The sequence below is a fragment of the Dysidea avara genome, chromosome 6 (genome assembly GCF_963678975.1).
Source record: "Dysidea avara chromosome 6, odDysAvar1.4, whole genome shotgun sequence".
Classification (NCBI taxonomy): Eukaryota; Metazoa; Porifera; class Demospongiae; order Dictyoceratida; family Dysideidae; genus Dysidea; species Dysidea avara.
In genome coordinates this window covers 6,073,094-6,097,379 of record NC_089277.1, presented here as the reverse complement: position 1 = coordinate 6,097,379, position 24,286 = coordinate 6,073,094, and the positions used below count along the sequence as shown (strand labels likewise).

General features: G+C 36.9%; 1 protein-coding gene across 1 annotated transcript; it reads left to right on the top strand.

Moving 5' to 3' along the window:
- The first annotated feature begins 10,990 nt into the window (after positions 1-10,990).
- LOC136258438 (tripartite motif-containing protein 2-like) lies at positions 10,991-19,956 on the top strand. The gene is made up of 2 exons (XM_066051752.1): positions 10,991-11,082; positions 17,868-19,956. Exon 2 carries the CDS (start codon positions 17,888-17,890, stop codon positions 19,865-19,867), a length of 1,980 nt encoding a protein of 659 aa, XP_065907824.1. The 5' UTR covers positions 10,991-11,082; positions 17,868-17,887; the 3' UTR covers positions 19,868-19,956.
- Positions 19,957-24,286: the final 4,330 nt, after the last annotated feature.

Genomic DNA, 24,286 nt, shown 5'->3' with positions numbered 1-24,286 from the left:
CACTCTTTAATGTGATACCATTATTCCCCTACAGTTTGTCAATATAACTAAAGAGCACAGCCAGTAGCTAAATTCAATCTTATAGAACTAGTGGTGGAAACATATGGGTATCAGCTGCACATGATCAATTTTAGTGTTCTGAAGTATAGCATAATTTACAGTCTCATGGCTCAAACTACACTAGCTGTCCAAACAGTAGAAAGGATAAGTGTGAGTGGAGAGGGCAAGTAGACTCACCACTGTGTGGAGTACATGTGCACTCAGCATGTATAGAATTCTCCAGCTAGGGGGCTCTGGTGGCATACTCCCCTGGAAAATTTTGGAAAATGGCTATCACAAGATTGAATTTAGAAGCTATTTTTAACCATAAATAGTATATTCAATGTACCATAGAATATACTATCAATGTTTTAACCAAATGTGGGTACAAGATGAATGAGTTCAGTTGGAAGTAAAAACAGAACTATACACTGTTTCTTATTATTGGATTTTAAGAGAATGTATAATAGTGGCTTGTCAAAGAGAATAAAGAGTGTATAGTTAATTGAATGTAAGGTCAAGGAGAATATATGAACACAGGATTGGATCTACTTCATATATATATAACCACTGTTCTGTGGTGCAGGTTAAAATGATGGATCCATCCATCACCATAATTGTTTTACAACTAGTCTACAAATACAACTAGTTTTTGGCCACAACTAATCCCCTTTTTAGCACACATAATCATGACAACATAAATGCTGCAGTATCATTTAGAGTTGAGTTTCAAGAGGTTTGATAGTGCAAACTCCAGATGCTGCTAGATTTAGAATGGGATTTGATCAAGTAAGGGAAACAAAACCAAACAGCTCTCAGATGTCATGGCCTTTTGAACTTTATAAATGCTAAGAAATTCACTATTATATAATAATAAGAGTGGCTGTTGTTTTACTTGTAAGAGAAACATTTCAACCTAAGAATCAAGTTTGTAGCAGAGCCTAAAAAACTTAAACTATTTAACAGAAAAAGCTGTTTTCAGAGTAGATTTTCAATTAATAATGTTTTATACAATTTAGTACATTAAAGGTATAAACCTTTCTAAAGTGATAGGTATATGGCAGGATGTTTGGTACAGTGGTGAGGGTAACAGTGCACAGCAGGTCTAGAAGAATAGGTTTAATTTCAGTTTACACTCTGGTAACTTCTTGAAAATTATAGTTTTAATGATGGATGTTCTATTAGAGTATTTTGATTTCAGCAGCTATTAAGGTAAGACTTACACCTAAAGTATAATTTTGAACCCCTCTTAGTAATTCTTGGATAAGTTTAGCTATTCCCTTTGCTCTTTCCATCTTTTCATTGCCCATACATGTGCATAAAATGCAACTGCATCTGCTACAGCTTCTAGAAGCTTCCTAGCTTGTTCATTGTAAAATTTTGAAGGGGGGTGCTTCAGCCCCCCAAGCACCTCCCCTAAATCCGCCCTTGCACACACACACACACACACACACACACACACACACACACACACACACACACACACACACACACACACACACACACACACACACACACACACACACACACACACACACACACACACACTACTACATTCACTAACAGTCCATGTTAATGTGTTCCCAAAACATTTCAACTTTGTTATTATATTATTTATTTAGTGTTACCGTTGCATGACATCTTATTGAATATTTCTCAAAAATTAAGTGTTTCCAAGAGTTAACAAATGGAACTATTTTTTCACTATGATTTAGCTTATTTAAATTGTATAACATTCATGACATAGTGGGTTACCAAGATACAAGAAGGCAGTACCACTGGTTTACTCCTTGATGTGTAGTGACTATTGTGTGGTGTACTAGTCAGGGGTGTATTGAGGGGGGTTTCTAGGGGTTTCAGGAAACCCCTTCGGATTTTACACACTACTTGAAACATTAAGAAATTGAAACTTCAGGTTTCCAGAATCTGGAATCTATCATGGAACAGGACACATTGTAAACTTTTATCTTAGTTAAATGATAGTTTCTCACACGATAGCAACACTTATAGCTTATGATTTAGGTGAAAAGATCAAGATACTCTAATAAAGCAGTCAGGCAATATAAACTATAAACTATTCTAATATAACAGTCACTTCGCTATAGTGGAAACCCCTTTTCAAAATTCATGCATACGCCCCTGCTATAGTATAGTAGTAATGTGTTGTTTACTGTAACTTTTCTTGTTGTGATGAGAAGTGTTGTGTGTCTGATGACAATGCGAGTGACAATGTTCTGACAAAGACAACCTTCTCTGTTCTCTCCCTTGTTTTCTGTCTCTTCATACCTTTATGGATTAAAGTATGCATGGAGGAGGCACATTCAACTATTTTGTAGTTCTCTCTGACCCCAATAGATTACCGATACAGTAGAACATTACTTCTTGATAATCAGGACACTTGTCCACAGTCCATTAATTAGCACATGGAAATCAGGACACCTTATACTCCTGAAATTAATATGATAAAGTACTTGTTACTTCAGGACGATCCCAAGCAGATTCCCGTTCCAGCATTTTCTCTTGCTTCATCTCAAGGTTGAAGGAGGGAACAAAATAAGGCATGAGAGTGTTGTGTGTGTGTGTGTGTGTGTGTGTGGGGGGGGGGGGGGGGATGTGCTTATTGGTAGTTGGAAAAGGTAGATGTAGTTAAACAGGAAAAATTTCAAAACACTTATAATAATTCATACCTAACATTCTGTAAGCCATGATCTCCTAAATGTGGTTTGCGAGGCTAACATACCAGCTAAATATCCATGATTATATAGAGCATGGATGGTTTATAGTACGCTAGCCTATCCTCTGCCATGCGCTTGAGAAGACAGTGCTTATCAATCGCTTGGGGGCATGCCCTTCCCTCCCCCTTTTATATTTTCCACGAATTTTTGTTTCCTCAGCTACCGTACTTGCCAAAATACACATGTCATGTATTGCAGTTGCTGTTTAACTTTTGCTTAATATTCAAGGGGGTCAAGTGCTTCTCATTCCTTCCTTAAATTAAACCCTGAAATTGTTTATATGCTAGTATGGGTGTGCAGTGAGACAGTCCATTACAAAAGTATTCAGTATACTGTATTCCACCATTAACCCTCTAGTGTAGTATTAGTGTGTAACAGCTTATATGGTAATGAGCATCAGAGGGAGATGCCATTGACTGCATACACTGAAACCACTCTAATCTGACACCTCCGTAGTCCAGAATATCTTTATAATCTAACATTGTTTTGTATACCACAAAGACTTTTCTATGCAATATTACATACCTCAATAATCCAACATTCTTGCTAATCTGACACGATTTTCTTATTGCAATGAGTGTGGGATTATAGAGGTTTTGCTGTACTTCACAAGATGTCATATTTGAAATTGTCAATTCCATGACTTAAATAAGGTCATCATTTACTGTACTATGACATGTAGTGTAGTGATTCCATCTTGTAGGCAGTAACATTACATGTTTGACCCCTACAATAACAAGTGTCTTGATATGTAAATGGCTTTTGAATTCCTATATTGGCATAACATCAAACAGCCAGTCATGGAACGTTCTGTAAAGGTAAGAAGACAGATGTCACACCATGCAACTGTTTACCAAAGCACACAGAAATTATAACCTCTCAATAAATGACACTATTGGTTGGCCTCAAGGGACACCTGAAGACTCCTGCAAAATTTGAGATACTGTCCTAAGTTACAGATAAGCACGTTAAAAGCAGGGTTAAAATAATTTTCTTGCTCTTGCTACCAAGTTGTCTATGACAAAATCTAGTGACCTGTTTTGCAGAATATGTAGTAAATTTTAGAGCCTTTGGAAAATATTTACAAGTTTACTAAATTTCCGTACCGCCGTTGTACTTGTATGAATATAGTTGTCACTTTATTGATCTAGCTATACGTAACACACTAATAAGAGGACAAGTGGTCTCAAACAGTTTAATATAAAGCTGATGCATCTTCATCAAATGGGAATTTTGATAATCAGGACACTTGTCCATGGTCTCATTTGTACACAAACGTATACCTTTGAAATCAGGACACCTTGATAATTAGGACGGTAGGTGGGTCTGCACTGTATAAATGTTCAACAGAATTAACACTTCACTTACTACAATACATTCTATGCACATCACAAAGAGCTGGTTACTATGCATACCTACAAATGTCATGTAGCATTTATTGATGTATCTCACTAGAACACAAAGACAATGTATCAGATAGAAAGTACATACACTTATCCTATCAGTGTAGTAGTGATTAACATCCCACTGGTGTGGCAGCCATACAAGAGCTCGTACAGTTATCAAATTAAGACACTTTCAAAATATCAACACACCTGTCCTAAGTCATTTAGTCACTTGTGTATGGAATGTGTACAATGTTGTTGATAAACATTATCATTTTATTAGTAATCCAAACAATGAGTTGTGTACCTAGTCTATGACCTCATTACGATGTAATCACTGAATATAGTAATGAACATCTCGTTTGTACATTCCATCAACTGATGATGAAACTGGTGTGTGTTGTTGGTTGATATTGTTTACACTTCAATTGATCATGATAATATCATGTATGGCTTCATTATCTGACCAAGCTAACAAATTATTAGACACAGTTTTCATACTGTAATACTATGCACATGTCAAGTAGGTCCCACCATTTCTACTGCCGAGATGACAGCATTTAAAACAACACACGTAATGTTGTAATATGACATAATACATGTGTGTATTACTGTGTAGCTATGTAATCAGACAGGTTGTCTCTGTAAATTACCACATAATGTAGTTAAGGTTTTGAATTAGTTTTGTAATTGTATTCACATGCTTCTAGAAGTTTCTGGACCTGTACAGAACTTTTCTGTGGTTTTGTAGGTATAAAAGCAGTTGTAACTTTTAATACTTTAGAGTAGAATTGAGTAGCTGTACACTGTGTGACACTGTTTATTGAGTTGCTGATTAAAAGCTATTTTGTAGTCAATTGTCAGGTTAATTTGCGAATCTGCTAACACGTACACATGCAAAGCAAAGCCTATGGCAGACATGAGAAACACAGCTATTGCCGCCAACACTAAGTTTCCTGTGCAACACTCAGACACTTGAGGTAAATCCTCCTTGAGCAGGGTTAGTAGCCTGCAGGAGGACTGCCTAGGTCTCACGGAGAGAGATCATAGAACCTAAAATTCCACAATGACCCAACACTGCTGAACGAGACAAGGACAGTTTGTCCCAGTAAACACCAGATATCCATTGATATTAAAACTGTGTGGCCATGAGCTGCTTCCCCAGATGACACCAGGCCCCAATATACAGTGGGTAGACTGGAGCAATGTGAGTAAAGTTTCTTGCTCAAGGGAACAATAACAATATTAAATTGGCATAGCTGGGCATCACATTTCAATTACTAGCCAATGCTCTAGCCACTTGATTATGCTGCCTCTCTCTCACACACACACATGTGCTCGCAACACACACCTGTGCTTGCGTGCATACCAATATTAGCCTATTAGAGTGATAGTTGATGATATAATACAGGTCCCAGAACAAATGGAGTCACACTGCCATACGGTTGCAAGCCCTCACCATCAAAGTTCAGGATGATTGAGTAATTTGACAAGAAAAAATTTTAATGAAATAATTATTGAAATTTTTCCTGTTTACCTCTAGAGGTACACCCAACTATTCAGTTTGTGCATAACTCTGCATGTCTCATCCTATAGATGACCAATACAGTAGAACATTATCCAAAGAACATCTTGATAGCTAATCAGGACATTTGTCTGTATAGTTTCATTTGTACTAGGGTATACACACACACATTTAGAAATCTGGACACTAATTAAACCCTCAATATAAATATTAATAATTACTTGTTACTTGAGGATGGTCCCAACAGATCTAGGTTCCACCTTATCTTCACCTACAAAGACAAAAACTGTTAACAAGTCCTATGCCGGTGTAGCGAGACAGTCCATTCACAAAGGTATCCAGTATATATTGTATACTCCACCATTATCCCCCTAGTGTATAGTATTAATGTGAAGATGTAATATTTGCATTTGTCAATTCCACAGCATAATATATAATTGCATTTCAAACAACTAATTCACGCATAATCAGTATAATAATAATAATAATTATAGCTACAGGCCAGGGGCATAGAAAATGTGTCACTACACCCCTGAAATATATGTATAAAACTACATTATGTTGTTATAATGATTAGTCCCAAGCGAATGCATTCATCTATTATTTCCTGTACTGCTGCTTCTTTGACTTTATCCTTTCCAATTTTTTCATATTCATTACTGGTTAATGTTATCAGTTCCTTGCCATCACATATTATAGACAGCTTATAGTGACCTTTGTAATGTTGGTCTTTGCCCTCTACCCGTGCGATACTTGATAGGTCATCGCGAACTTCTACAAGTTTCTGGGCAGCTGTCTTCTGTATAAACTCATTTTTGAGCATTAGAACAGCCTTCTTTTTCAATGAAACTCTTGGTGGAAAAGGTTTGATCGAAAAATCATGATTTATTACTGAGTTATCAGGCATTTCATCAAGCAGAAAAGCAGCAGATAAAAGTCTCTTGGTAACATTTCTAACAAACGCCACTAATCTATGTAGGACAACTGTGAGCAAGTTATGAGTTCTCTTTTGCTCCTAAACCCTCAGGTAGCTGCAGAATGTATCCTTTCAGAGGCTTATCAAGGTAATAGTATGTCTCATCTTCTAATTTCTTTTTTTCTGTCGGTACTAAATTCGCTCTCCCTACACGTGAAGTTTGGTTAAATTCTATCCATACCTCTTTTTGCTCAACCCGGATGAGGCTTCTATGAGTAGAACAGTTACGAAAATAGTGCAAGATAGCTAAACTTTCTACATCACCTTCTGGTATCTCTAGTTTAATTATACTCCCGCTAGTTGCAACATGCAGTTTTGGTTGAAGTTCAAGAAAAAATTCAATAATATCCCGGTAAAAATGTGTGCCCTCTCTTATTTTTCCCTTAAAAAGAAACTCAGTCTTTTCTTTTTTGAAATCATTTCGTTTGTCATGAGGACATTCCTGATTCTCCAGACAAGTCTTCACTCCTTGGATCTTGAATGGAAAGTTACACTTCCTAGCATTTTCATGAAAATGATCTGGCCTTCCTTCATTTGCAAAGTGACAATATAAAAGAAAATACGTGTAGTCTAGGACGCTATAAAGGTCGAACATGATTTCACGGAACTTCATCCAATCGGTGGCTACGGGTCCGGCGCTGTCCTGCTGCGTACCAGCACCATCACCACGACGAAGAGTTTGGTTTGTCTTTTCGAAGTAACCTTGAATCGAAATTGCTTTCTTTAGGAGAAGTCGGATACTTTCGAGTTGATCCTTTTCCCATGATGTCAGTCTACTAGTTGCCGGTTGGACTGTACCGCACCTATCTGGAGTAACCCCAGCCATGCTGGTATAGTGGCTTAAAAGGAATATGAAGTCGTTACTGAAATAAATAAAATATGTTGAGTCATTGTTGACCTTTGTTATAGACCGTATTCCAAATTTCTGTTTTGGGGACTCTTATATTTTCGGGTATTATCCCAATTATCATCGAGTCGCTACTTGCAGCACTGCAACTTGTCCCTCACGGACAACTTACGTGCTCCCCCTCTGCCATAAGTGGTCCCCATCGGCTTTATCATAGACTCCATCATAGACCTTTGAGAATTAAGGCGTAGGGTTAGGCACAAAGTGCCCCGGCACTCAGCTTGCCGGCACTAGTACTGTGCCGACCTAGCTTCCTGTTACACTGTGGCGTTCGAGGTGGCCTTATTAATACTAGTATGCGTACGTGTTATACAGCTATATGAGACATTAAAGTGACAATCATGCCAGCAGATTATTATTATTATTATAGACCTAAAGAATGGCATGCATACACAAGATCGCAGGCTGGCATTTCATTTGCAAGATATCCTTGGCAGGCTAAATACTGTAGATGTTAGGTGAGTGTTCTATTAGAGTATTGACTGACTGCTCTATTAGAGTATCTCGATCTTGTAGTGAGATCGAGGTACTCTAATAGAGCAGTCACTCAATATATACTCTAATAGAACAGTAACCTAACATCTAAAGTTGCCGGCATTAGTATATTTAGCCTGCTAAGGATAGCTATCTTGCAAATGAAATGCATGCGATCTTGTGTATGCCATTCTTTAGGTCTACAATAATAATAATCTGCTGGCATGATTATTATTATTGGGGGTAGCTACAGGTAAGAAGGCAAAGCCTGTAAAAACCTGATCTAAACAATCAAACTACTACAAAAATAACTATACAATATCATACTGGTAACCATAATAAAATCTATCTAGGTGTGTCTTAAACAAATTGGTTGAATTAACATTAACTGAATCATGTGGGAGTCCATTCCAATCATTTATAATTCTTACTGAATAAAAGTGACGGTGTGGCAAGCAGGTAGCATGTGGTTTTTAGGTCTTTAAATTATGACCTCTTGTTATAGAAGATATCAAAGGGTAAATAAAGATGAGCTATCCATGTCCAGCATGTTATGAAATAGTCTGTATGTGTAAATTAAGTCCCCTCTATGATGTTGATATCTGAGAGATGGTAGGTTTAGGTGGTTTAATCTGTCAACATATTGCAAGTCTTTAATTTCACTCACTAACTTGGTAGCTATTCTTTGGATTTTTTCAACTGACTGCTGATCGAGTATATGAACTGTGGACCCCATATAATATTTCCATACGTATTCTAATATGGGATGGACAAAAGATTTGTATAGTTGGAGTAACACGTTGGTTACTCAAAGAATTTATTAATCACAGCTAGTATACGATTAGCTCTTGTAGTTACTAAAGCAGTATGAATATGAAACTTTAGAGAAGAGTCAACGGCGATTTCCAAATCTTTGACAGACTCAGTAGATGTTATACCATTACCATCAATACAATAATTTCCATAGGGGTGGGTGAGACCTAAATGCAAAACATAACACTTGCTAATATAAGAAACCAGGTTTTCGACCATTCAAACATTGATTGTCACTTTAATGTCCCTATACAACTCATGATCAATGTAGTCCACAGTAAACCATTCAAGATATGTGACCGGACCTGAAAAAACAGGGCATGTGGGCACAAACTACATCCCATCACTTAACAAGTCATATCTCAGTACTGGAACAGACTATTTGCATTCTGTAACTTGCATCATAACGCCATCTAAATGCTTACTATGAGCTGAAAATTGCATTGCTATAGCATTATGGTACAAAAGGTTATGAGTGGTGAAAGTTTGAAAAAGTATGCAAAAATCATGTGCCCACATGCCTTATTTTCACAGGCCCAGTCACATATTTTGTCCTGCAAAAAGCTTTAACTTCTGGGGGGCACTGATCCCTACTCCATATACTGGAGCACCCCCTTTGATAAACCCTGAATCAGCTGCTGTAAACGTTAGCTAGGGGTAAAAACACAATAGCTAGGTAGTATATACAGTGGAGCCTCTCTAAACAAACTCCCCGAATTAAGGACACAATAAAAAACCTCCATAATAAGGACAAACATTTTGGTCCCAACCAGTCTGGTCAATACATTTTTACCTCTGTAAAAGGAAAACCTCTATATTACAGCAAAAAGTGGCCAAAAATTCTGGGTCCCACAATGTCCATAATAGAGAGGTTCCATTGTACAATTAAACTTGCAGCTTTATGCCGACAAGATAAATTACTATAATAACACAACTTTAGCTGATACTATTTTTAGTATTACTATTATCAGTAGCTAACTATTAGTGTTCACAGTATTGAAGTTCACTAGCACAATCCAGTGGCAGAGCAAAAGGCTACTGGAGGTTTATCGGCTGTGATGCCTGATCATATAATGTACCCACATCCATGCATTACAGTTACAGTGCTATCTAAATAATGATGAAAAGTATAATGGCTTATTACATATCACGTAAATGCAATTCTAAGAGGTTCTTGGAAAGGTAATCTTATGTCGTTAACATGAAGCATGATTAAATTAGGAGCTGAATTTTCATAAAAGTACAGTATCACCTTCACTGATCTCATGCACAACACTATACAGTCCACGATGAGCTGATATTGTAGTCATTAAGTCACCAGGAAGGTCAGTGCCATTTGAATCAATAGCTATGTAGCAGTTGTAAACTGGAACTGCTATACAGTGTATTTCACCATCCCTAAAGTACTTGAGCTCTTTATAGCTATTGATTATATCCTGCATAGTCAAGGAGTATAATGCACAAGAAGAGAATGTCATAATATCAAGCGATAGAGATACCAGATCTCGTTTTCAAGGATAATTGTTTGTAATGATCATGTGATCAATGACTAACTTACTCACACTTAATTAATAAAACTATTTTATATTGCATGTACTGTATACTCTTTTTGAGTCCTGCAACTTTGAGTGGCCATGTCAGTACAATCTTCATGATGAATTGTGGGTCAATACTTTTGTGAAATAATGTTGTGAAGATGGTGAAAATAACCATGTGACACCCACGACCCTGTGTAAAATGGTGAAATATACAGTAACTTAAATAGTTGCATGGACATCTAGCTTTCAGATTTGGCAATTATTTAACTTGATTGCATGGTAATCATCCTAACCTACCATAGCACTGGCCAACAGTGAGGGTGGTCTGGTCATGACACTGATGCTTTCACACATGTATGGGTAAAACAGTGGATATTATAGAGAATCCACTAAGTGTAAAGTTTGCCAATGCTGGTATGAATCTCAACTACATGCAGGATTCAAGGAATGGAAAGCATGAAAGTACATAGCACTGACTCATTATCACAATATTGTTTGAAATAGCAATAAAATAAAATTCCGTTTCATCCCATTATAGGCCCACGCCTTAGCGCGCACTGTAGTGCAAAAGTCTACAAACTAGATCCACGCATGCGCAGTCGACAAAAGAATTCAGGGTGGAGGCCTACATCTGGTATCTAAGGATCACTCTTACTTTCGTTAGATTTGTTTACCTCGCTGTTCAAAAAGGTATGAAATATATACCTTTGTCTGGTGATTGCATGGACGTACTGTTGATGTCGAAGTAGTACTTGTATGCAAAACTGATAAGGGGCGTGCCGGGTGGGTGTAGCATCAGTTTGTGTTGTTATTGTTATTATCTACTTTACCAGTTAGGCACTGGAGGGTGTACACAGAAGGCAGAGCCTGTTCGAGGTGTTTACCCATAGCCTAGGAGCCGTGTTTTGTGGTCTTCGGCTGCGTAGAATCCTAGGTTCATACTCATTTAATATACTGTATTTGCGTTTGATCATTGACTAAAAAGAGGCGGAATTGCTCGAGAATTGGGCCACGTGTGTTCAAGTATTGTACTGGAAAAACAGCAGGGAAAAAAACAACAATTAATCGTTGGATTGTAAGTGGGTTGGGTCATTTGGGTCACACGGGTCAAGTGGGTATTATCCACTTCACTGAATGTCTGGGTCTGACTCGGATTAGATCACATGTGACTATAAGTTAACAACCTCGATTGTATTGGTGGAAATGCAGTCAAGAAACTTATGTGGAGCCACATCCACCATTCAGGAATATGCTTTGCTGTCTGTTCGGGATATGTAGAGCCACACCCACTTATCAGAATTGTATCAGCTGTTCTCTGTGGGCATGCATAGCATCACCGGATCTGTGTTGCTACTTGAAATGTAGGTACTGAACTTTCTTCTGGAAATTCTTCAGTAATTGTGTAGCTACATGTAGAGCCACACCCACTTCATAATACATAGTTACTCACTTCTTGTAGACAATCCTTTCTATAGTGTAAAAAAATGCAGGGCTAACTAATGGAACTTGTGGACTTCTCATCTTGTTCTTGAGGCATGTCTTTATTTTAATTAAACCATGTCAGATCCAGGTCCCATCTGCATTACTATTCGGGTCAGTGGGTCAAGCAGGTCAAAAGTACTGACCCACTTATAACACTGTTACTAGATGGAGAGTGTAGTCTCATCCAGCTGTAGGATAGAAACCATATGCATATTGGATCGTCCAGGTCTGACCTTCTTCATAGAAGATCGGATTAACATGTAAAATAAATTAAATAGATTTTATGATGTGGAATTGTTGTAGTCTAGTCCCAGCTTCTTTTGGAAGCCACACCCATTTATCAGGTTAATAACTAACTGTCTGTAAACATAATATGGAGTCATTCCCACTTATCAGTATGACATTGTGTATTGCAGCCTGTAGGTACCGTGTTTATCACTGTCTGTATGCATACATGGAACCACGCCCACTAATTGATTCAAGTCATAGTAGTAGGTCAGCTTCTTGCCCACTTATCTCAGAAATGTATGATACTGCGTATGTGGAGATTTACCAGTAAATTGCTTTCAAGTTAGTAGGTATGCACGAAGCCTCATCCACTTATAGAAAATGTGTAGCTACTGGTTTATTTTGCTTAATATTTTAGTGGAATTCCCAGAATGTATCTCTTGGCACAAGCCTCTGTTTTAACCAAGATCACAACTGGTCATGATTAGTAGTTGTATAGGTTTAGGGTACTATTAGGCTTATACAACAGAATTTCAGCTGTGAAAAGGTTAATTAATTAATTTAACCTGCTCACCACCACACCTGCCATTTTGCAGAATCGACATAAACGCCTATAGGATTACTATAGGATTACTATAGGATTACTATAGGATTACTATAGGATTACTATAGGATTACTATAGGATTACTATAGGATTACTATAGGATTACTTTCTAAGTGCTCTGTAGCTTCTGTGGGATGTTATAGTAGCCTCTGCACTTAACCTGTAGCGGTCAAGTTTTATGTGAATGGGAACAGGGATAACCGGTCACTCGTGCACTATTGCAGTTAACATACACTTTTTGATGGTTGACAACCTACCAAGTGTTTTATGGTAATGTGTGTTGGATAAACCATACAAGAGATAAAGGGTATCCAAATTGTGATCTGCACTTTCAGCGAATTGTTCCATCAATCTACATCATACAAAATGCATGTGGTGACATATGTATAGTGCCGGACATCATAACTTTCCAAAAACACAACAAGCTATATAATTTGATGTACCACTACGCATGGTTGTAAACAAAGTGCTGCACACTTCAAAGTGTTTATCCTATGGCTATGCAATCAATGTCACTTTACTCATGATGTAATAAGAATTAAAATGATACCTAGGGATTTACCCTACAACAAAAGCATGAGAACCAAAATACACAATGAAAATAAATTTTGGTTTATAAGTACGCAAATCCTTTACATATCTTTAGAAAATGATCCATAATTCGTTGCCAGTTGATCCTATTCACTCCAAATAATTGCTGGCTAATTTGCCATTCAATGGCAAGTAAGGCCATATATAGCTCATGTGAAACAAATGCTAATTAACATGGTGGACGAAGCGTGGAATGTGGCATTATGACAAAACCAGTTGCTGTCCTTCATCACTTTAGCCTCTGTTGTTACAGTGGTTGTTTGGCCTTCCCCTAGTAGCCCAATGAATAAGCTTCCTTTTGATATCTGGTAAAGTCAAGTAACCTGGCCATATACCAAAGCCCATTTGGTAAAAACACACATTCCTCAAACTTTGGTGTGGCTATAAGAGGTTAATGCTGGTTTCTCTATGTTTTGAAACTATTACTCTTGACTAAATTAGATTTTTTTTTAAATCTATTCTTGTACATATTAAAGCAATAATGTCAAATTTACTGGATTCCACTAGACTTTTCCCATTTTTGGTAAAATTACACCACCTCATAAACAAACCACCATAGCTTCCGCATACTTTATTTTATGGAAACACAGTTTGGTTTATCGGACTCCTTGATGTCAGGCAAGCCCCATGGTATATTAGATTTTGTTCTGTGACAAACGGAAAGGACAGAAAGAGTGTTGTTCTGCTGAATTATGCATCATCAGGTAAATAAATGCTGGAAAACAAGATTTCTTCGTATAGTTCTTTGTAAAATAACCAGTTAAAGACTCAGTATGGATGAATTCTTAATCACTATGCTTCAACACATTAAATGACACTACGCTTAGCAGATTTGGTTGAGGATAACAGGTTGTACTTTTAGAGTTTGTCCAGTCGCGTAATCAATTTGTCCAATAGACTGTTGTATGGAGTGTGCATTATGCCTTAATCAACTAATGAATAAATGACACTGTGGTTAAGTTAAAACCACAGTACAAGTGGCATTGTATAGGGCAATTCAAGGACTTTCTTTCATGTTATAATGTGCTGTAGAAATTATGGGTGCCATTGCCCGTATTATTGTGTTTTTGTATATAGTGCAAAATGCATGTGGACAAGGGAATCACAAGGAATGACATGGTTTTTGAATCAGCTTGTTTGACCAACCTGAAGTTGTGAAAGGGATAAAAAGCATATATTGCATCGTTTTAATGATGAATTCTTCAGAGTTAAGGGTAAAGTTTTGCATTCTGTAAAAAATATATTTGACCATTGGTAATGGCTGGGATTTGACAAAATGTACAGAGTAGCTACATTGTTAAAATTTAGGTGTAGTCATAGCACTTTTAAGGGTGTCTGCTTGCGTCTTTAAAAATAAATTTCTGCAGGTGTTAAAAAGGTGCTATGAAGTTTTTAACAGTGTAGTTGTGATATGATACATGTTATACATTATGTCTGTGTACCAAAATTCATTGCCACTGTTGTACGTTGGCTGAGAAAAGTGAAGTTTGTGTTATCTTTCAATGCACAATAAAGGATATAATATCAAAAATCCATTCTTGTAGAAAGTTAAAGCTATCACTGTACTTCTTCCTACCAAGATTCAGCTGTGTAGCTTGCACCTCGAATGTAAATTACTGCATCTAATTAGTTGTTGCATCACTGCATAAATATTCACATTAATATGGCTTCGGCACTTGTTTGTGTGACCACGATGGGTACATAGTGACTACGTACTTCACTTGTCCAAATTTTAATGATATTGACCAACCCCCTAAAGTTATGACATCACAAACATATAAAACTACTTTTGGAAATTTATGATGCCAAGCACTATAGTAGCTATGTATATGAATGGAAGATACAGTGCAACCTGTGATAATGGTCATCTGATTAAGTGGTCACCTTTGTATATCGGCCATTGTTACAAAGTCCCAAATATTTTCCCATACAAAAGTATGCATGCATTGTGGTTTGTATTAATCCCTCATCACCATATTTGTAGAGGCTCCAATCGACTGCTTCTAAACTGCTGTAACTTACACACCATGCCATATAATCCTATAAAACCACATATCATACAGTGCGATAATACTGTGTAGTAGGGACCACAAAGGAGTAAAATTCTTTAATGGAATTTTCTACTGACTGACTGACTGACTGCCTGACTGACTGACTGACTGACTGACTGACTGACTACCAGATGTCTTCAAACAAGCATAACTTGATAACGGCTAAGGCTATTGGCTTAATTTCTCACTATCCGACGTTGTTTCAGCCCGAGAGGTACCTTTTGGCATACTGTCGTACATACAATACATTCTTCATGGACTCACCAGTGTCCTCCTTTGTGTCCCTTTCATCTTTGCTAACAGCAAAAAGTTTTGACACGTGATAGCTTCCCTTTGTAATGAAAATCGTCCGTATTGTTCATAGTGGCTACTTTGTTTGTAGAGGTGCTTTTTAAACAGTTCTTGATTTGTACTGCTGTGTAATGGGTTGAACATAGCTGACAATGAAGCATAATAGATACTTCACTTTTCAGATGATAATTGATAAAGCTGGGGTGCACGGCACCATTTCAGATGCGGTATGGGTGGGTTCACTAGTCATACTAATTATTTACAAAAAAAGTTAACAAACAAGTATGCATGCAAAAAATTAGGAATTTTCAACTATAGTATGTTCACGTTGAGCTGAATCCTGAAAAACAGCTAAAAATTAAAAGTGGATTTTTTCTCAACAGAGTTAACATTTCAGCCAACCAGATGATTATTGGTAACAGCAAAGGTGTCAACAACAGACACGTATGGTTTGGCTCCACTACAAGTTCGGGAAAGGGCTGTAATGGACACTGTATTTATATGGCTTCCCCATAGGAAATGTATTGTGAAGATTTTGATTAGCCGTAAATATTATGTCAAACATTTGAACAAAAAGATTTTGAAATAGTTTTAGTGGGTCAAGCAGTACTACAAATGAGCCAAATTTCAAGATCGTGTGTAATTGCATCTGCGAGTTATTAAATGTTTTTGAGGGTTCAGCTCAACGTGAACATACTGTAGCTATGGAGTAGGGACCATTGCACATCAGACCCTTAATTAAATGTACAGCGCTTATTTTCATGCAAGAATTCACTGCAAGCATTCGGTACAGTCAATGGTGCCCTAGTGGATAGAATCTTATTTAATAAATTGTTTTGCAAATTGGCTTGCATAACATGTAAGTAGTGAGAAAAATGGCTCTACTTGTTGCCACATTCTTTAGTAATCTTATTGTCTGTATAGGTACTCTTCTATACATGCCTGAGTGAGATCTGTTATTAGAACTTATATTTTAACAGGGTAAAGATGTGCTGTGGCATGGAAGGGACACTTGACAACTGACCAGAATAGATGGCACTTGACACTATCAATCGATATGCACTTTAAAGCAAAGAAGCAGATGCTATTTATTGTATTTGTGATCAAAAAAATAAGCAGGACCGCCAAGAAAATTTAGGGGGCCTTGGGCAAATTAAGAATGTGTTGCCCCTATATAACTGATAGCTAGGTAACACCTTAGTGTGGTATGTGAAGCATGTCAGCTTAGGAGAGACTGGAGGCATTCCCTCCAGGAATTAGACTCTGAATATGAGAGTGATTTCAATAATTTGTTACAGTAATTCTAAATGTTTGACTGTTGTATTAGGGTGACTGCTCTATTAGCATATCTCAAGCTTAAATTAAAGCTTTACTTCTGCTAAATAAATACTACCTATAGCTAGAAACATTTTAAATACCACACCCTCTGAAATTGACTGTAAGGCAGTTTGTTAGACTCACTAATATGTTTGCCTGACTGTTTTATAAAGATCACAATGCTCTATAAGCGCTATATAAGATATATTACGAGTAATGGTTTGCTGTCCCTAGCACTATACTCATGTTGCTATGAATCTTGTGGAGCTTGCTGGCTAATAGATGCTGAGGTTACTGGGTCTTCGAGTCTACAGGGAGATTTATACCTTTTTATTGCATGTGGGAATATTGTAGCAACATATGGCCCTCTTGGGGCTTCCAATAAAGTTGGACCCAGGGAAAAATGCCCCAGTTTCCTTCCCCCCATCTCTGTTGATGGCTCTGACAATAAGTCCAACTTTTGAAAATGTGATGGTACTATTAGCGTGGCCTTATTACTGAGGTTTTACTGTGAAATTACCTACACAAAGCCTGAAATGTTGCTTTCATTTTTGTATGCGTAATAGGACATGTCATAGTCCTTGTCAACTTGAAACAGGTTGCTGGACCTGTATAGCTATTATTCAAACATCTGTAAATAATCTATTCAGAAAAATGTTTTCAGATTTGTATTTAGGATAGACAACCTCAGAACTAAGTTTATGGAGTTTACTTATCCTTCAGCGTCATCTACTGGCTGCAGTTTATATAGCACAAAATGTTTTGTTAATGTGGGAATGGAACACAAACATGTGAGAAAAAATTGGAGTGGGTCTATGAACTAACCATGGATGCATGGTTTAATAATAAACGATAGCTAGCCATGTATTTTTATTGAAGTATTTCTGTTTTATGTTTTTGTTATCAACAGGTTAGCTATATCATTTCATCATGTCTGCTAAAGAAATAAAGCAGGCAACAACAAACTTGACATGTCCAATCTGTTACCAGTTGTTCAAGAACCCCAAGTATCTGCCATGTTATCATTCCTATTGTGAAGAGTGTCTGGAGAAGATGGTGGTACAATCCAAGATCACATGTCCCGAGTGTAGACAGGAAGCAGTAGCTCCTGCAGGAGGAGTGAAGGAGTTTGCTAACAATTTCTTCATCAGCCGTATGGTGGATGAGTTGGTGCTACAACATAAAGTGGAGGGTGAAGAAGAAGTTAAGTGTGATGAATGTGATGAAGATGAACCAGTGGTGTCTTACTGTCCAGAATGTAATGTATTTTTATGTAATTTTTGTAATGATAACCACAAGCGCAACAAAAGATTTCGTGGCCATGGTATAGTGTCTTTTACAGAATTGAAGTCCAATAAAGATGTTCACCTTCAAGCTAAGGCTGTAGCTCCAATGTGCAAGGAACATGATGAACAACTCAAGTATTACTGTGAGACATGTGAGCAGTTGGTGTGTGTGTACTGTACAGTGAAGGATCACAATGGACACAATCATGACACTGTTAAGAAGATGACTGGCAAGCACAGACAGGAAATAGAGGAGATCACTGCTCCAGTAGAAGAAATGATTACAAGTCTCTCTGAAGCTCGTGATAACATTGACAAGATGAGGGTGAAGATAAGACAACAAGGTGATGAAGTGAATAAAAAGATCGATCAACATTATGATGAACTGGTCCAAAAGTTAATGGAACAGAAAAAACTGTTAAAACAACAAGTAGATGACACAGTGTCACAGAAGGAGAAAGTAGTGACAACACAACTAGAAGAAGTGGATTATGTACAAGCAGAAATTTTGAGCATGAAGGAACTGAAAGATGCTTTGGAGAAGAGCTCTGATCAAGAAGCACTGTCTGCAAAGAAACTAGTGATTGATCGTATGCAACAACTAACTGACAAGTACAAGAAACTCAATAGTCAATCTGTACGAGAATCTAAAATAGAGCTCAAGTTTGTGCCTAGCAAAGAACTATTTCCACAATTCGGCCAACTGTTTAATGATACTAAATTCCCTGCAGTGTCCACTAATGAACAGCAGATCACAGAAGTTTCCTGCAGCAATGGTCTGCAGTATCTCAGTATGGAAAAACCATGTAAAATAGTTAGCTGTAATGGACAAATGGGCTGCCCTTGGGGTATTGCATTTTGTGAGAATGGCATGTGGGCTGCGGCTGATTACAGCAAACATCGTGTGTATATATTTGATGATCAAGATCAACTGGTAAGAGTTGTTGGAGGTGAAGGTAACAAATCTGGTGAACTATACCATCCCATTGGGGTTGCATTTGAAGGTGATAATCACTTGTATGTGGCTGACCTTGATAATAACAGAGTGCAGAAGTTTGTTGTTGATGGAAACTACATACTCCAATTTGGTGGCAAAGGAAATAGAGATGATCAGCTAAGTTCGCCTTATGGCATTACAGCACATAATGGTAAAGTCTATGTTGCTGACACTGACAATAAACGTGTCTCAGTATTTCAATCAAGTGGTCAATTCTGCCATATCATTGGTGATGGACACTTAAACATTCCATTTGATGTAGTAGTAAACAATGATCATCAACTTCTCGTTGCCGATCATGGAAATCACTGCATATATACTTTCAGCATTGATGGTCACTTCATGAACAAGTTTGGTACACATGGAACAGGAAAGAAACTATTTTGTAAGCCACGAAATCTCACAGTTGACTTGAATGAATTTATCCTAGTGAGTGACTTTGGCAATTATCGTATATCTGTTTTTGACAAATTTGAAAACTGTATCCATCAATTTGGCTCACGAGGGTCTGATGAAGGTCAGTTTAGAAACCATGGTGGAATTGCTGTCAGTCCTAAAGGTCTTATATACATTAGTGATGGCGGTAATAAAAGAATTCAGATATTTTCCACAAAGACAGTGACTTAAGAATTGTGCATGTACTATACTTAGTTATAATTAAAACCATACAATGCTATTTGAATGTGCTAATGCAACTACAAAGGAAAAACTAATAAGGAATTTCAAGTTTGATTAGGGATCATAAAGAGAAGTTGCTCACACCTGTAGATATTTATATCAGTAAACATTTAATCCCTATACACACGACTGACGTAGTACCGTAATTTGCTTTTTTTTTTCATTGTAAAATTATTTTCATATGCAAAATTTGTATGAAAATTCCTTGCACGAAAATTTTTATACAAGATCAAACTACTCTAATAAAGCAGTCATTTACATAAATCATATGAAAATATTTTTACACAAAAATTTTTTGCACGAAAATAAAGTGAATTACAATATATCTGCAAGTTTAGGTGATCTCGTGTTTCACTTTTGTTGCTATGATTCCTTAAATTCCTAATTTTTCCTTGTTTACTTTTTTTATTATGACTGGTGAACTCATGCATTATAACATTTTCATTTCCCCGAAATCATATTTCAAGGGTTACCACAGAGAAGTTATGAGGATCTATGCAGGGACAGTGGTAATGTTGCATAGCATCAGTGACTGGAGAAGTTTCCTATAGTTTGTAATAAACATTTCTACAATAGTGAATACTGCCATCAACTATACAGAGAAATGTGACAAATAGAATAATTGGCTTACCAGTTGTATTTCCATACATTATATCATAATTGCACTTTTTTTAGGGTTATTTTGCAATTTAAATGGAATTGTTCACTGTTGGCTGTACAAATGCAGTGGCAGATCTAGAAATTTTCAGAGAGGGTTTCAGGTTCCACTCAACATCAGCCTAGCTAGCCGTAAGTCGAATACCAAAAAGAACTATGTATATAACTCTTGGCGATTTTATCACCCACACGAGTTGTAAATAAATTAGGGGGGTGTGGTATGGTTTCAGCTGAAATCTCCCTGTATCCGCCACTGAAATGATAAATGCATACAGCAATGAAAGGTCTCTGTTGTAAATTAAACACTTGAATATTTCACCCACCAAAAACAGAAATATATATATTCACAACTTGTATACAAGAGTAGTTTTGTACTTGTAGGAAAATCAAGTCTATAGTATATAATATCACCTATTGAATGACATATTCAATTGATCACATCATCATGAAGTGAACTTGTAAATGTGGATAAACTACATGTAGTGTATAGTTCCATATAGCCTTCAGATCATGTGTAAATGCTAATGGATGTTTCCAATACTTCCTTTGACAGCTGCTATTTAAATTAATAGTATGTAGTTGTTGGTTTATGCAAAACTAAAAGTATAATGCTTTGTGACGGTATTGGTCCAACTGTATGTTGGCCACAAACTAATACTTTCATTTACAATGCCACTTAATAGTTGCATGCACCAGTATGAAAATATAACATATATTTTAAAGGGGTTGTGTTTGATTTACATGTTAAAAATATCAAAGAGATATCATTGACCAAAGGTGATTGTCAGAAACTTGTCAAGGTGGGACTTGTAATTTGGGGATTCATTGATAGTATAATTTTATCAAAGGATGTAGCAAATCATCTCATACAATACTTGGTAGCTAGTTATTTCCATACAAAACATAGAAAGTTGAATATTGCTAATTACACATTGCAAGGTTGTATCAATTTAACTGCTTGAAAGATCTTCAGCTAGATGACATGATTGGATTGGATACCATGGAAATCAGAAGTTTTACCATGTATGTAAGTAATTGAAGGTAATGATGAACTGTACATTTCAAAATCTGGTCACCAGCTTATATGATTTTGACCCTAATAAATCCATTTTTACTACCCTTCATACCTTACAGTCAACCTTGGCTGCCTCTGATAAACTCCAGCATCAGAAATACCTCAATTTACCATGAGAGGTCAACCGCTGAAATGGTTAGAATGCTCTAAGTGCATTTGGTGAGCTGAGTCAAGTTGTGGACCCCAGAATTGATGGCAGGTATCACCTTGTGGACACAGCTAGTCTGACCACTTGTATGGAATGCCATCTAATATATCTGCTGACCAAGTGCATGGCCACCCTGAGATCTACCACTACCAGTATAGGGCTCTTGCAAAGCTATAGCTACAAAAGAGAGAGTTTTTGAATGAACTTGCTCTTATGAATCTTTCATCATTGATTAAGAAGACTGAATTCTCTGAAAATATAAGTGCATTCATTATTAGCTGGAGTCCATGATATTTTATTTGATCATTTGGCACTCTAGTAGAGTGCACATTTTTTTCTAAGCATTTGTAATACAATGCACATAATTTCCATTAAAATAAAACCACTGGGTAGTAAACTAGAACTTTTATTAAATTAAACGAAGTGAGTAACTGAAAGCAGTGACTCAGTGATAGAGGGTTTGGGTATATAGGTGTGAATGTCCCTAGTTCAAACAATGGATAGTTCTTTCTACATTTTTGTGCATGTCTTTGTTAACAGCTTGGTTACTGTTCTAGTAACATATCTCAATTGAGCTTGTTGGTTTTTGTTTTATATTTGCTTAGCCAATACTCTCAGTCATTTCAAATCCTATAAGGTTTGCACTATGATTTATCTGCAGACCAAAATTTTACATTATTTTTGTAAGTAATTTACTCTGCAGGCGTGACAAAAATCAATTGCATTTGTAAGTTTTGAAAATTACTCATAACTTGATACAATCTGTACACAATTGGAAGATAAATGTGCTGTACTATGATGATCCAATGAATTATGCAATTTTTGTAAGTGGTGTGAAAGAAAAACAAGTTGATGTGCTACTTGTAAAAACCAGGCGGCATGCAGCGCCTGGTTTAATAAGTGGAAGAATATGGAAAGAATGCAAAGAAAATAGACAAACTTTGAAAGTGCATATCTGGACCAATTTAGCTCAAACTTGGTGTGGAATATGTCACAGCTGAAGGGATATTTCACAGAAAAAATCTGTTTAGCCACTACCGAGATACAATTTATTTTCATAAAAATTGCATTTTATTGGTTCCTGTATATATATCTAATCCAAAACAGCCAAGCTGTAAAAAAACAGTGCGGCCCTCAAAAAGGCTATGGTGAAAAAAGATGTGAAATCCAAGGTGGCGGCCAAGAAATGGCTGTGATGGTAGGTTAATGGTAAAAATTTTAATAACGACAATTCAAGTGAATTTTTGTGCCACTTGGTCTTGGCAAAAAAATTCACCTAAATTGCCGTTATTAAAATTTTTACCATTAACCTACCATCACAGCCATTTCTTGGCCGCCACCTTGGATTTCACATCTTTTTTCACCATAGCCTTTTTGAGGGCCGCACTGTTTTTTTACAGCTTGGCTGTTTTGGATTAGATTTCATTTCTTTTTGTATTTGTATACCCCAAAGCCGGCCTATGGCCAGCTTTGGGACTTTTTAACCTGTCTTTTTTTCTTTACTACAGGAAGAAGAAAAGGTGAAGCAGATGTACTTTAATATTTCTGATTTTATCAGTAAATGTACAAATTATATATATAATACATATATTTATCATAGAACTCTCCATGGTGGTTTCTTTGTAACTGAACACTCTACAAGGTGACTTCTTCTTGCTGCTCTCTCTACAGGGTGAATGTTTGTAGCTGAATAATCTACAAGGTAACTTCTTCTAGCTGATCTATCTACAGGGTGATTTGTTTGTAGCTGAACTATCTACAAGGTAACTTCTTTTAGCTGATCTCTCTACAGGGTGATTTGATTGTAGCTGAATTCTGTGCAGGTGATTTGTTTGCAGCTGAGCTCTTTACAGAATGGTTTCTTTGTATCTGAACTCTCTACAAGGTAACTTCTTCTAACTGATCTTTCTACAGGGCTATTTGTTTGTGGCTGAATTTTCTACAGGGTGATTTCTTTGCAGCTGAACTCTCTACATGATGGTTTCTTTGTAACTGAACTCTCTACAAGGTAATTTCTTCTAGCCGATCTCTCTACAGGGAGATTTGTTTGTAGCTGAACTCTCTACAGGTGATTTGTTTGCAGCTGAACTCTCTACATGATGGTTTCTTTATAGCTGAACTCTCCACAAGGTAACTTCTTCTAGCTGATCTTTCTACAGGGAGATTTGTTTGTAGCTGAACTCTCTACAAGGAAACTTATTCTAGCTGATCTCTCTACAGGGAGATTTGTTTGTAGCTGAACTCTCTACAGGTGATTTGTTTGCAGCTGAACTCTCTACACACGATGGTTTCTTTGTAACTGAACTCTCTACAAGGTAATTTCTTCTAGCTGATCTCTCTACAGGGAGATCTGTTTGTAGCTGAACTCTCTACAGGTGATTTGTTTGCAGCTGATCTCTCTACATGATGGTTCTTTGTAGCTTAACTCTCTACAAGGTGACTTCTCATAGCTGATCTTTCTACAGGGTGATTTGTTTGTAGCTGAACT